This window comes from Lontra canadensis, unplaced genomic scaffold, assembly GCF_010015895.1.
Source record: "Lontra canadensis isolate GAN:19392208 unplaced genomic scaffold, GSC_riverotter_1.0 scaffold36, whole genome shotgun sequence".
Taxonomy (NCBI): domain Eukaryota; kingdom Metazoa; phylum Chordata; class Mammalia; order Carnivora; family Mustelidae; genus Lontra; species Lontra canadensis.
The window spans coordinates 2,684,743-2,698,248 of NW_022631030.1; the positions used below are offsets into that span (position 1 = coordinate 2,684,743).

The 13,506-nt window shown below is 52.7% G+C and overlaps 1 protein-coding gene across 1 annotated transcript in view; it reads right to left on the reverse strand.

The window, feature by feature from the left end:
• The window catches only part of DSCAML1 (DS cell adhesion molecule like 1), a 338,974-nt gene that overhangs the window by 23,807 nt on the left and 301,661 nt on the right, over nucleotides 1-13,506 (reverse strand). Inside the window, exons 17-19 of the mRNA XM_032868593.1 lie at nucleotides 9,894-10,134; nucleotides 6,298-6,444; nucleotides 3,999-4,154 (exon numbers count right to left, since the gene is read on the reverse strand). Coding sequence (XP_032724484.1) covers nucleotides 3,999-4,154; nucleotides 6,298-6,444; nucleotides 9,894-10,134 — 544 coding nt within the window. The remainder of the gene's footprint in view (nucleotides 1-3,998; nucleotides 4,155-6,297; nucleotides 6,445-9,893; nucleotides 10,135-13,506) is intronic.

Consider the following 13,506-nt stretch of genomic DNA (forward strand, 5'->3'; position numbering starts at 1 on the left):
ATAAAACTTGTGTTTGGAATTCTTGTGGGTCTGTTTCTTTCTTTTTTTTTTTTTCTTTTCCCTCCTGGCTTTTGTTCACGTTGTTCCTCATTATTTTTATTGTATGCCAGACACATCATTTGCAAACTTGTTTGTAGAAATAGTTTGAGGTCTCAGATGATGTAATCTTTCTAAAGGGAGAATTCACATTTGCTTCTGGCAAGTATCTGCAATCTGGGGAATAGCAACCTGGGCCTACCTCAATCTAATTTCCAGGACTGAGATGATTTGAAGCTTAGCTGGTCTACTTTGGGTGTACTTTTAATCCAACGTGCTGTGCTCATGGTCTCAACTCCAGGTAGACCTGCCCACCCCAGCAGGCCCTGGACTCCCAATTTCCTTTCCACTGCTGCTCAGATTATCAACCCCTGCCTCCAGATTTGGCAAGTGTCCCACCATGGGGACAATGCCAGGCTCACCTCCTGGGCCTCCACTTTCCCTGGGATCCTGGCCCAGTAATTCTGCACTCTCCTGCAAGCTCAGGGATGCCTTCAAGCAGGTGTTTTAAAAATATTCTATCCAGATTTCCTCCTGTCCTCAGCAAGAAGGACAGTGGGTTTGAGTTACCTACGTAGTCCACCATTACCGGAAGTGCAGATCCTCTGATATGTTTCTCTAAGCTTGTGCTCACTCCTGCCTTCATTGTTAAAGAGGCCACCCTACCACACACCTTCCGCTTCTCTGCCTAGATGCCCACAGGTTCTAACGGGCCTCTCTGACACTGGTCCTTAACCCCTAGAGCCCCTTCCTGCCATCTGTCCTCCTGCTTCAGGAGTTACCTTCCTAAAACACAGGTCCAGTCAAGCCTCATCCTCAGCTAAATATCTTTAAGATGGTTTAAAATCCAACTCAATTTTCACTCTGATTCAGCATTCCCAGGGGAGGGGAGACGTCAGCAAGAGGCTTTGTTGCTCAGGAACCAAGTCCAGCCAAGCCAGCCTGAGACCAAGTTAAGACTGGGGGATTTGGACTTCAGAAATGAGCTTGAATTTATTTGAGTTTGTTTTCATTTTATCTTTTAATTTATTTTGGTTTTCTCTAAATTTCCCAATCTTTTTTTTTTTTTTTTTTTTCCCTTTGGAAGAAGGCGCAATCCTGAGCCGGGGCAGGGGGTTGGGCATGGGGGCAGGGAGTCACCATGTCTTCAGCTCTTGCTTCCAAGCCCCCACAGCAGAGCTCAGATTGCAGTGTGGACCCGTCTGCTTCCTGAGGGAGCTGAGAAAGAACTGGAATGGGAGAACCTGGAGGAGGCAGCGCCAGGGCTGGTGCTGCGCCTGCTGGTCTGTGTGCCCATCTGCCCCTGTTCTTTCCTGTTCCTTGCAAACCGAGCCTCCCTCTTGCTCGGGTCCCCGTGCCCCTCCATTCCTCAGAGAGAGCTGTCCCCATCACTGACACTAGCGGATTTATTACCCTCCAGAGAAGTCAGCTGTGATCATTCCACTCCCCTTTCAGTGACTGGCTTAGCAAGAGACACGTTGCCCCAGTGTGGCCAATGGGAAATGAGGATAAATCAGTTGAAGGGCTTCTGGGGAAGGTGTTTTTCACTCCCGAGAGAGGCATGCCCACAGGAAGAGACCCCCTCTCTCACTGGGAACTCTGTCCTGTCTGGTGGGATGCCTAAAGCTGCAGTCATTTGGAAATCATGGGAGGCACCGCTGACAGGCGGAGGATGGCAGAGCAGAAGGATACGGCCCAATGAGTTCAGCACCTTGGAGCTGTGCTCCTCAAGACTCCTTGTTATGTGTGATAATAATACACTAACTAGTTAAATCTTTCTTTAGTTGTACTATTCGCAGCCCAAAGCTACCTGTCTGCCACAGGCATGTGATGGAAAGTATAGAAGATATGGAGGCAAGACGGCTTTGGTTCGCTTCCTACGAGATGCATGACCTCCAGCAGGTTGCTTTAGCTTGCCAGACCTCACTTTCCTCACCTTGAAAATGGACATGATAGTTACCTCGTTGGGCTGCCAGGAAGGCTCGGTCACGCTTATGACTACACACGCTACCCGTGTCAAGTGTGGCTGTGGTTCTGGGTGTGACAGCGGTTCTCATCTCACAGTGGCTTCCTTCTGGCCCGGGCCTCCCTTTTGGGGGGCACTGAGTCCCTCGGGGATGCCTGGGTCCACCTGAAGCGGCCAGCACCTTGGTAACTAGCAGGGCCCTGCCATTTGCTAGCGCTGCACATTTTAGGAAGCATTTTACAGTTAACTCGCTTCTTACAACAACTTGATGTGATCAGTGTTCCCATTTTATCACGAGGAAACAGGTTCAGGAAGGCTAAGTGACTGGCCAGTAATGGACAGGGCTGGGCCATGCTCGTCTGTTGTGCCTGCCAGCGTCCCTTTACTCTGTGGAGCTGCCCACGGGACCCAATTCCTGGCTGCGTGGTCCCCTGCACGTGTACCCGGGCGTGGCTCTGGAGGCAGCTCTGAAGCAAAAAGTGGGAAGCTCCTTGCGGGGAGGGATGATGCTATCGGACCTTCGGATTCCCTCATGGGGCCCCCACCTTTGTCAAACACGCAGAAGAGCTTATGGCTCAGACCTTGCATCAGCACAGGATGCAAAAGAGCAGGGACAGAGTGGGGTAGCAGAGGTTCCCATCTAGCGGCTGGGTAAGTGTGTTGTTCAGAAGCTCTGGAAGGGGCCAGGCTCTGAGCACGGTCCCCGCTTGGCCTGCACACACATGAGCAGGTGGCTCTGCCCCGAGCTGTCCCAGGAAACCTTGATGGGGGGATTAATGGCAGGAAAAGTAGGGCAGGCAGGTTGGTAAATATTTAATTGCTCAGAGCTTAAGGCAGGGAGGGGGCCCGATCTGGTGGAGGGCCAGGGCTTAGGGAGAGTGGGGAGCTGGATTAAACCGGTCTGTTCCCTGGGCACTGGGCTGCTCTGGGAAACTCTCGAGCATGCCTTCCACCTTGGGACCCCCATCTCAGCAACTCTAATCCTCCAACACCTTCTGCGGGAAATGCACAGGAGGGGACCCAGGCCATGGGAACTTTGAGAAAACTGAGGCAGCAAGGGGAGGAAGCCAGGATGTTAGCAGTGGCTGCTGCTTTAGTCCCCAAGCTGCCAGCCACTCTTCACACGAACCAACTTAAAAATAGAGAATCTGCCTCAGAAGCTAAGGGATGGTGTTGGGATGCGGTGAGGAAGAAAGTGGAGGCCGGAAGCAGGAGCCCCACCTTCTGGATGTGGGGGGAGAAGTGGGGGAGGGGAGGCGCTCCAGACGAGGCCCCCTGGCGGTGTGCGTTTCTGGGCCCCAGCTGGGAGTCTGGCCCTTTTCCCAACCTCTTCTCTGCTGGGTTGGTTCAGCTCCCAACCTCCCCCACCATCTTCCTTTGTCACCCCAGCCTGGAAGGTTGGCTTGTGATCTCTGCTTTTCCTCCAGTTCCGTCCCATGAGGAAGGGCTTTGAGATCAGAGCTCCGAATGGAGGCACAGCCCATTCTGTCCCTGAGAGCCTCCCCAGCACACCAGAGTCCAGGGCCTGGCCCATTCTGGGGCCTCTGCAGGATGGTTGCCAAGTCTCTAAGCCAAGATGTGAGGCGAGATACCCCTCTCCCCCTCCCCGCCAATCCCAACCATCTGTATCCAGAGGAAACCAGGCAGAAACTTGCCTCAGAGCAGATGCCACAAAAAGGATGCTCTTGAAGGGGAGGTGGGAAGAGAGGCTTTATCAGCCTCTGACCTGGTGCTGCAGGGGGAGCCAAGGGAGCAGGTTCCTGTCGCTTACATGTTTATGCAGGAGTCCCAGAGCATCCACTACCACCCATGGCAGGCTGTGGTCTCCCCAGGTGGGGTCCCAGAGTGCCCAAAGCCACCCTACTATGACTCAAAGGGACAGGAGACAGGATGGTGCCCTGCCGTCACCCTTCTCCTTGTGCAGCGCTCGGCAACAGGCCTGGGGGAGTGTGGTGGGGGTGCCGAGGCCGGGCTGGGCATGGCAGAGCGGACTCACCGTCCTCCTTGGTCTGGATGCAGAGCACGCCGCTGCGCACGCCATCCCCGGCCTGGGTGTAGGCCAGCACCTGTACGCTGTAGTTGGTGAACTTCTCCATACCACGCAGCTCTACCCGCTCCCGCGTGGTGGTGATGTTCTGCATCTCGCCCCACTCTGCCGGAGACAAGCGGCCCCTGAGCACGGCCTGGGTGGGGGCGGGTGCGTGCCTGGTCCCCCTGCCGCTGACCCTCTGCCAGCCTGGGCTCCACTGGGCTCAGACCCTGCCTCCATGGTAGTGGCAGCTAGGGGGACCTGACCTCCAGGAACACGGGGGCAAATTTGGGGCACCACTCCCAGGCTTCATCTCTCCCCAAGGGGTCCAACCAGGGCGAGCCGGCCTATGCCCGGCCTTGGCCCCAGTGACCTTGCACCAAATTCAACCTAATACTCTCCCTTTGGAATATTTCCATCTCTCCGAGCACCCTTCCCCTCCTCCATCCAATCCCCTCTCCCTGTGAGGGATCCCAAGAGTGCCGTACTCTCAGTAGCATAAGAGCTAAGTCCCCTTCCCTTCTCCCTACCCCTGAGGACGCCCTCCCCAGGAAGAACCCACAAAAAGAATCTGGGACAGGCTATGAGAGGAGACAGCCTCCGCCAGGAAGGGTCAGGCCTTCCTCCAGCTCAGTGAGGACCCGTCATCTGACTCTGCCAAGGGATTTACTATAGGCCCAAGGAGAGCTTGGGGAAGGGGTCCCCTGGGAAGACCATGAACTTAGAAGGAGAAAAAGAGACAGGCTCCTGAGCTGACAGCCATCCACTGAGACCCCTGGGCTTTCAGAAAGACAGGCCCGGACACTGGCTGAGGACAGGATTTGTAGAAGCCCATAGACCCAGTCCAGGGCCTCTCTGGGGACCTGCTGTGGGCAGAGGGCCTGGCCCAGGGAGGACAGCAGTCTGCCGGGGCCCGGGAGTGAGAACACCGCGCCCAGCCAGTGGCAACTCCGGGTCAGTGCAGGGAAGCCTCAGAAACCCCGGCACTGGGACTTTTTTTTTTTTTTTTTAAGGAAATTAGAAACCAGAGTAGTCAGGGTACTCCAGGACTGGAGCCAGAGAAAAGACCCAAAAGGAGGTCAGTATGGCCAGTGAGCCACGTGCCTTTGGAGATTACAAAGGCCAATGGCTTCCTTACCTTAAGGGGCTGAGCTAGGAACACTGTGCGTTTAGAAAAGAGGAAGCAAGTTCTGGAAACCGAAGGACCATCCCTTATCTGGGGCAGCACAAACAGGGGGGGCTGTGTCAGAGCACATGAACTAGGGACACCTCCCAAGACCCAAGCCCTGAGCTCCAGGCCACTGCGCTTTTGGAGGAGGCCGTGGCAGTGGTGGCAGGGAAAGGCAGGTGCTGTCGGCAGTGCATCTCGGCATACACAATGGGGAAGGGGTGAGGGAATGAGGAGGCAGCTGCCCTGCAGAAATGACCACGAGCTGGAGCTTCAGGTCCTCCAGGGGAAAAGGGAGAGCCAAGGGAGCTGGGGGCAGAAGGCTCAGGAGCCGGGGAGCCAAGCTCACCGTGGCCCCCCAGTAGAGCAGCTCCATGGTTTGGGGTGCTGGGCCTCCAGCTTGTACAAGCTCAGGCTTTCCTGGTCACTGCAAGGCTCCCGTGTACCCAGTGGGCAGGGGCTTGGTATGTTTGTGGGGCTACACACGACTGTCTGGACCAGTGCATCCCAGGGCAAGGAAGGCATCCCTAGCATTAGGCCACGATCTTGGGTTTTGCGCCCCTGCCATTCCAGCTCCATTTCCTGCTCTTCTCCGGGTCCTGAGCAGACTGCCCACCTCACTGCCTGGCCAAGGGATGCTGTACTCTCCCCCCACCAGCTTCTGGTAACCCCGTTTCCTCCCCTTCTGGCTTCGGTGGTGAGGATGAGTCCCAGGTGCCCCACACCCCTCTGAAAGCAGTGTCTTCCTGACACTTTTCAACCGCCCCGTCTGAGAGCCAGGGACCCTGCCCAAGATCAACACATTACATCAGAAAATCATAGACACCCCATCACACTTCCGGTCATTCCCAAACACATGGCCGTCCAGGAGCAGATGATGTCCCTCCCCCCAGCACAGAGGTGACTATGTATCCCACCACCCATCCTGGCCCTGGCTCTGGCTGGGACAGTGTATGCAGAAGAGAGGGGCTGGGCCTCCACTTGATATCCCATGGGAAGATGCTCAGCTCTGATCATCTGTGTCTGGTCTGGACACAGACCCCCAAGGAGCCTACACCTCTCACCCCGAGACCCAGCTGTCACTCCCAGGACACTTACCCCCATCCACGTAGAGTGACCAGAAGATGACCCGGTAGCCTTTGAGGACACCATTGAGAGTGCTGCGTGGGGGCTCCGACCAGGAGATGACGGCCACATCGGAGGTGATGGACAGGGCCCGGACGTTCTCGGGGGGCTGGCTGGGCACTGCAGGGGGCGGGGGAGAAGGGTAGAGTCTGGTCAGGGCATACAGCCTGACATCTGTGTCCCAACCAGGAGAACATGGGAGGAGCTCCCGATAGAGTGAGGAGAGTCTGGGCTGCGTGGCTGGGAAGTGAAGCATTTCCTCTCCTGGTTTTAGATGAAAAGAGGTCTTCATAGGTTTGGTTCCTTGCTCTCCAGGTGGCACGTTCCCGGTTCTGGGTATGTGCTGAGGGCACAAGGTGATGAACTCCTGGCATGACCCCATGGGGATCCTCCAGTGGGCACCACAGCACAGGAAGTTCATCTTCATCAGGTTACAGAACCTAGAAGATCGCCAGGCCAGCCCCGGGTCTTATCTGATGGTTGCTGGCCCAATGTGGCTTCTGACCAGGTGGTCTGAGCCCAGCCTCTTGGGCCCCGTGGGTCCTTATGCCAGGCTGAAGGGAAGGAAAAGAAGGTAGTCCCTTCACCTTGTTGAAGCGGGGAAGGTTCCATAGACACCTTTAAGTTTTCTGGGACCATTACACCTTTGTCCCTTGTCCCTGCACATCAAAATGCCTCAGATGATGAGAAAACACTTTCTGATAGCAACTTAGGTGGCCCATTTTGCCTCTAACCCTCTCCCCTGGAGTGCTACCTTGGAGCCTAACCTAAGTCCTACACCCCGGGGTTGGCCCTGGTGCAGGTCACTCTTTCTGAGATGGCAGACGGTGGGGACGCCAGATTCCGGGAGCCACTTTGTTTGGGAAGAACTTTGGTGGCACTTCCTGCTGGTTTCCCAGGACCTGGGGCCAAAGGGAAAGGCCAGGTCTGCTTTGCTCAGAGAGGGAGAAAGGAGGCACAGGCTGGATGGAAGGTAATTGGATCCCACTGCCCCACAAGAGGCAACTCTAATTTTTATGAGCATTTAAATGATAATACATCATCCTAACGATCCTCTTTGAGAATGATTATTGTTTCATATTACTTAGGTGTAAAAATATAAGCACCATGTAATTAGGGACCCAGTGTAATAAACTAATACAGATCGCCCGTTCGAACAAAATGAAGGTAATATAATTATGGAAAAGACACTATTGCTAAAGCAGGGCCCTTGACTACCCCAGGAGGAGTGCTAATATTGCCAGGAAACGATCAGGATCTGACAGGCTAACGAGGGCCTTAATTAAGTATGAAAAACTGCTGAGCAAATGCTGCTGGAAACTTCTTCCCTCTCTCCTCTTTTGTTTTGGAAAATGACTCTACAGCCCATGCTGATCTCTCCCTGTTGGAAATTCTAGGCCCCCCACCCAGGAGCCAGAGCGGGGGAGGTAGCGCCCTGCTGGAGGCCTGGCCTGGTTGTTTCCTGGCCCGGCCCTGGTAGACAGCAGTCAGGGTTGCGCATGCTGTGGCTGTGTGGGCCAGGGGCAGCTGTCCCTCTGGATGCGCCTTCCCTGGGCATCCCGGGTCCACGTCTTTTGGTCCTATATCCAGCCTTGCTCCAAAGCGAGAGAGAGACACAACAGGGCACGGGAGAGAGTATAGGATTCAGGGTCTGACCTAGATTTTGACCCTGGGCTCTGTTCTTTATGTGATAGGTGATTCCGGACAGGCTTTTTAGCTTCCTCGAAACCTGGCTTCTTTGATGGGTAGCGCCCTAGCTATTGGCGCTGCGGTTCTCATAGGCGGGTGCCCCCCTGTGCCAGCAGCACCTGGGAATTTCTTTGAAATGCAAAATTTATTCAACCTGCTAGCAGGAGCTGGGTGGGGGGAGAGCCTTCTGATACACATTCAGGTTTGAGAACTACTGGGTCAGAGCACCCCTTGGGATGAGTACTATTGGTGTGAAGAGGTGACAGGTTGATTCCCCTCCACCCAGCCAGGCCTGTGGTCTGGGGAGGTGCTGGTTGGGGACGGAGTCGGTGTGGAATGGCGGAGGCCGAGGGGGCACTGGTTGTCTTGTGGTTCCCCACGTCCCCTACTAGGGTTCTCTGTGTCCCTCTGCTTGCTGCGTGCTTTTCCCTTTTTCTGTGTTCTCCCGTTCCCCAGGGGCTCAGTGCTTCATCCCAAAGCCCAGCTTGGGCCGCAGAACCACTGAATGAGAATCTTGGGAGATGAAGCCGGGGCATCGATATTTTTTAAAGCTTCCAGATAATTCCAATTTGTAGCCAAAGTTAAGGACCGCCAGCATGAGCTAATCTACTTTCAGGTTTCTGACCTGATATATCCTTCCTCCCAGGGGTGTCTACATTTTTAGAGAAGATGAACTAGGGAGAAGGCATTGCTTAACCTTAAGGAGTGACTGCCCCCCCCCGCCCCCAACGTGGGACTTTAACTCAGGACGCTGAGATCAAGACCTGAGCTGAGTTAAGAGCTGGATGCTTATGCCTGGGTGGCTCAGTCAATTAAGTGTCTGCCTTGTGCTCAGGTTATGAGCCCCGGGGGGGATCGAGCCTTGCAGTCCCACATCAGGCTCCCCGGGGGAGCCTGCTTCTCCTTCTGCCTGCCCCTTCCCCTGCTTGTACTCTCTCTCTCTCTCCCTGACAAATAAATAAGTAAAATCTCAAAAAAAAAAAAAAAAAAGATAAGAAAGGAAAAGAAAAGAAAAAAGTTGGACACTTAACCTACTGAGCCAGCCATGCACTCCAAGGAATGACTTTCTAATAGTGGAATGCGTGAGTCCCCTCCCTCTGCAGGGGCAGGGTCAGACGCAGCAGCGGTTTTAATCTCAGACTCTGGATTTGGGTTAGGACATCAGGAAAGAAGCTTAGGGGAAACTTCTGTCCTTTGGGGGGCCGCAGGCATCAAGGGCCATGTCTCCTCTTTCAACCCCACACAGGCTCAGGTACCAGCTGGCCCTTCTCTGTGCTTGGAGAGCAGGCACATCCCTGCTTCCTCCTAACGCTGTCCCCCTGAAAGCCAGGCCCTGTCATTTACTCATCAGAGTGTGGAATCCTCTCTGGTCCTCAAAGGATCATGTTTAAAGCAGTGGCTCTACGCCACCCACCGCGTGGATCTTGGCGTATCTTAAGCCCTGTCTCCTGTCCAGCCCCTTAGACAGGCAGTGGATGGGTTCCAGCCCAGAAGTGCAGAGGTAACTTGGTTTCCGCCCCATTTCCGACCTGCAGGTTGTTGAGGGAGAAGAAACAGGACCAGGGTGTAGAGGAAAAGGGCCTGGGGAGAGACAGGAGTGAGGGCCAGAATGAGGGAGAGTCAGGTGGGTGAGAGGCAGGGGCTCAGATGGGCGGAGCATCAGCACGCAATGGACAGAGCACTGGCCAGTGGACTGAGAGCCTAGGGGTGCTTAAGGTCCCAGAACCTCTTGAGGAGCTAATGGGTCAGAGGAGCTGGAGGTATCCAGGGTGCTGTGTGCCTCACAGGGTTGTGATGGGGCCTGGGAGTAGTGGGAGGGCCCTGAGTCCTCACTGGTAGCCCTGGCTTTCCCGCCCGCCGCTGCGTGCTTGTGTCCTCACCGTCCTCCAGCGTGGTGGCATTGATCTCGCTGGATGAGGGCCCCGTGCCAGCACGATTGAAGGCCTGGACCACCACCCCATATTGGGCAAACTTCTTGAGGTTGTCCAGGGTGTAGACCTCACTGTCCCCAGTGGCCTTCATCTCCACGATGCTGTACTGCCCACTGCTGCCAGGGCTGTTCTCCCTGTAGCCGATCTGGTAGCCCCGTATGACGCCATTCTGCAGCTCCTTCTTGGGCGCCTGTGAGCGGGGTGGGGGAGGGGAGACAAAGACACAAGGGGGCTCGGAGACGATGCTCTGAAAGCCAAAGGAAGATCCTGTCCTGCTTCAGTTCCCAACCCTTCAAAGGGTCCCATCTCACTTGGGGTGAAAAGCAAAGCTCTTACAAAGGCGACGGAACCCTGTACAACCTGCCCCGTTACCTCTCGGGTCCATCTCCTCTTCCCCTGGCTGCCCCTGCTCCAGCACACTGGCCTCTCGTGGTTCACATGGGGCCCACCTCCTCTCCAGGGGGACCCTCTTTCCTTGCACGGCCACACAGCTTCCCTCTTCACCTCTGTGGTATCCTCGCCACCACACCCTGTCTTCATGAGGCTTTCCTCACGCTCTTTATCTGAGATTGCTCCCTGCCCTCTGTTCCATATTTTTCACGTTTCTTCCTGGCCCCCATCACTTCTTGGACCCACCTTTTCTTCCCCAGGCTCTCTTTTTCTCCATTGCACTTAGCATCACCGGACATCCTATGTATTTTACTTATGCGTCCCTGTGTTCGCATTAGCATATAAACACCATAAGGATGAAAAACATTGTTTCGTTTGCTCTTTGCTGTGCTCTCACTGTCTAGAATGATGGCTGATACGTAGCAAGCCTTCAATACACAGTTACTGAACAAATGGAGAGAGGAACCGATAGGGCTGTCATCTGACATGGGCTCAGGAGCCTGGGAGAAATGGAACTGCAGACAAAAAGTAACCAAATGGACAGGAAGATGAGTAATTAGCTTGAGTAAAAAGAGAATCCCAAGATGGCACATCACACCCTCCAGGACAGCTATTGTCACCAAACGGAAAACAACACGTCTGGGCAATGACGTGGGCCAACTGGGCTCGTGCGCTGCTGGTGGGGATGCAAACTGGTGCGGCGGCCATGGTCAGCAGCCTCTCAGAGTGAAACACGGAATTTCCATAGGATCCAGCAGTTCCGCTCCTTGGTACGTACCCCAAGAAGTGAAAGTGGAGACTCAGACACAGACTTGCACATCCAAGTTCATGGCCGCATTATTATTCATCATAGTCAAAAGGTAGAAACAACCCAAGTGTCCATTGATGAATGAACAAATAAATAAAATGTGGTCTATGAGGGCAATCGAATATTATTTAGCTGGACACAGTCTATTGTTCAGCCAGAATGGAATTCTGACGCAGGTTACCATGTGGCTGAACTTTGAAAACATCACACTCAGTGAAATAAGCCAGACACAAAAGTTCAAATGATGTGTGATCCAGTTTCTACGGAGTCCCTAGAACAGTCCCTAGAACAGCCACGTTCACAGAGTCAGAAAGGAGACTAGGAGTTTCCAGGGGCTGGGGAGAGGAGAGGAGTACTTATCAGTTAACAGGTGCAGAGTTTCTGGGATTGTGAGAAAGTTCTGGAGGTAGATGGCAGTAATGGTTGCATACACAGTGAACATATTTCATGACAATGACCTGTGCACGTAGGCATGGATGAAATGATAAAAATGGTACATATATTTTACCACAATTCCAAAAAAAAAAAAAAAAAGAGAGAGTCCTTGACTTGGTGTGTGGCCAGTCCTTTGGAGCACGTGGCTAGGTCGCCCTGGACATCATGGCTAGGGGTTGGGGACTGTGGGGTGGGGAGGCCTGAAGCCAGCCCCTAGACAGACAGACAGAGATGGATAAGACACATGGTAAGAAGGGAGCATTTTGGAGCTCTGGCTGGGCTGGTGGTAATGAAGGACTGGTCCCAGTCAGCCGGGAAGACAGAGTAAACACCAATGGCATGAAGTTGGGACTAGAAAACCTACTCTTACCCCAAGCTTCAACCTTGATACACACACACACACACACACTCCTGATATATCTCACATCCCACCCCATCAAAGCAAACATCCTAATCCACCTACCTACCTACAGTCAGACAGATCCAGACTCACAGATAGAAACCAGCTCCTTGAACAAACAGACTTACCCATCTATAAATTGAGAGAGAGCACCCACCCAGTGCACAGAGAAACAACTCGAATCAGGGTTTTAAAGACAATGAAGTTAATTGAAAAGCCCACCTTTTATTATACTAAAAAAGTGAGATCAAAAACAATTAAGTTAGTAAAACAGTCCCACTGTTTTTTTTTTTAATTCAATGAATGTTTTAAATGAACTGCATTTTAAGCTCACTGTTAACTCAATAAAATGAAGTTTTTAATTTAACGTAATGGTTTTGAACTCACTAAAGAGGTGTGTGTGTATGTGTATTTAACTGACTTGACTTTTTGTTAATGCCTGAATTAATGTTTTTCAGCACTTGGGCAGTCCTGTTTGCTAGTTTGTAAGTGAGAAAATTCCTGCATTCTCATCTCTTCCCGTGTATATCTACACACACACACACACACACCTATTATAGACACAAACATATTTTCAAGAGTGATACCCTGTCTTCACAATGATGTACATCTAGAATTACACACATACATCCATAATGCCATGTGCTGATATATACAACACACGTGACCACAGCCATCTATACCGTGATGATGATAGACACTTGTGCAGAGCACCATGTAACATTCTCACATCAACGTATACTGTCTGAGGTCCGGGACGGACATCGAGGGACATGCTGCTGTATCCATATGTATGTATTCACATATTAATACAAATCTTGTCCGATCTTCCTTCCCTCTCTCCCTCTTTTCTCTTTCTCTCCTCCTGTCTCTCCTTATCCTCTCCCTTCCACTGCTCCCCTCACCCCAATAGGCACACTCAGGATTTAAATCAATCTTAACAATATTTCTCTTGAAGCATTAAGAAATCAATAGCGCTGATTGCAAATTTATGTCATAAAGCAGTGGCGATCCATCTCACGGAAAGGGTCTTAAAATGAAGTGACTTATCTTTCAAGTGAATCTTTATTTTTCATTAATCTGTTTCTTGGTGTTAAAAAAAAAAATCCCCTGAGAAGTCAGGCCAAAATTTATTGATGGGCTGGTTCATTCTGAAGTTCAAACTTTCTAATCAATTTTATTTTTCATTATGAGACTTTGGAGAAATAAATCTGATTCTAAATTTTCATCGACCTCCTGGTTTGAGGTCTGTAGCCAAATGGCTCAGTGTTTTACATACATACATTCCCCGCCCCCACCTCCTGGCTTCCGGAGAGTATTGCTGGGACTTGGGTCCAGAACCAGGATGCAGACAGACTTGGGGTTAGATTCTAGGCTTCACCCCCAGTTTCTAAGGGAAGCCCTGGAGCCCAGAGCTGAACCTGAAGGGGAACCGTGGCTCTGGGCATCTGCTAGGTGGGCTGGTTCCCAGGAACGACCAACTGCCCAGCCTGTGCCCCATTTCCATCCTGGTCATTTATCTAGGGAAG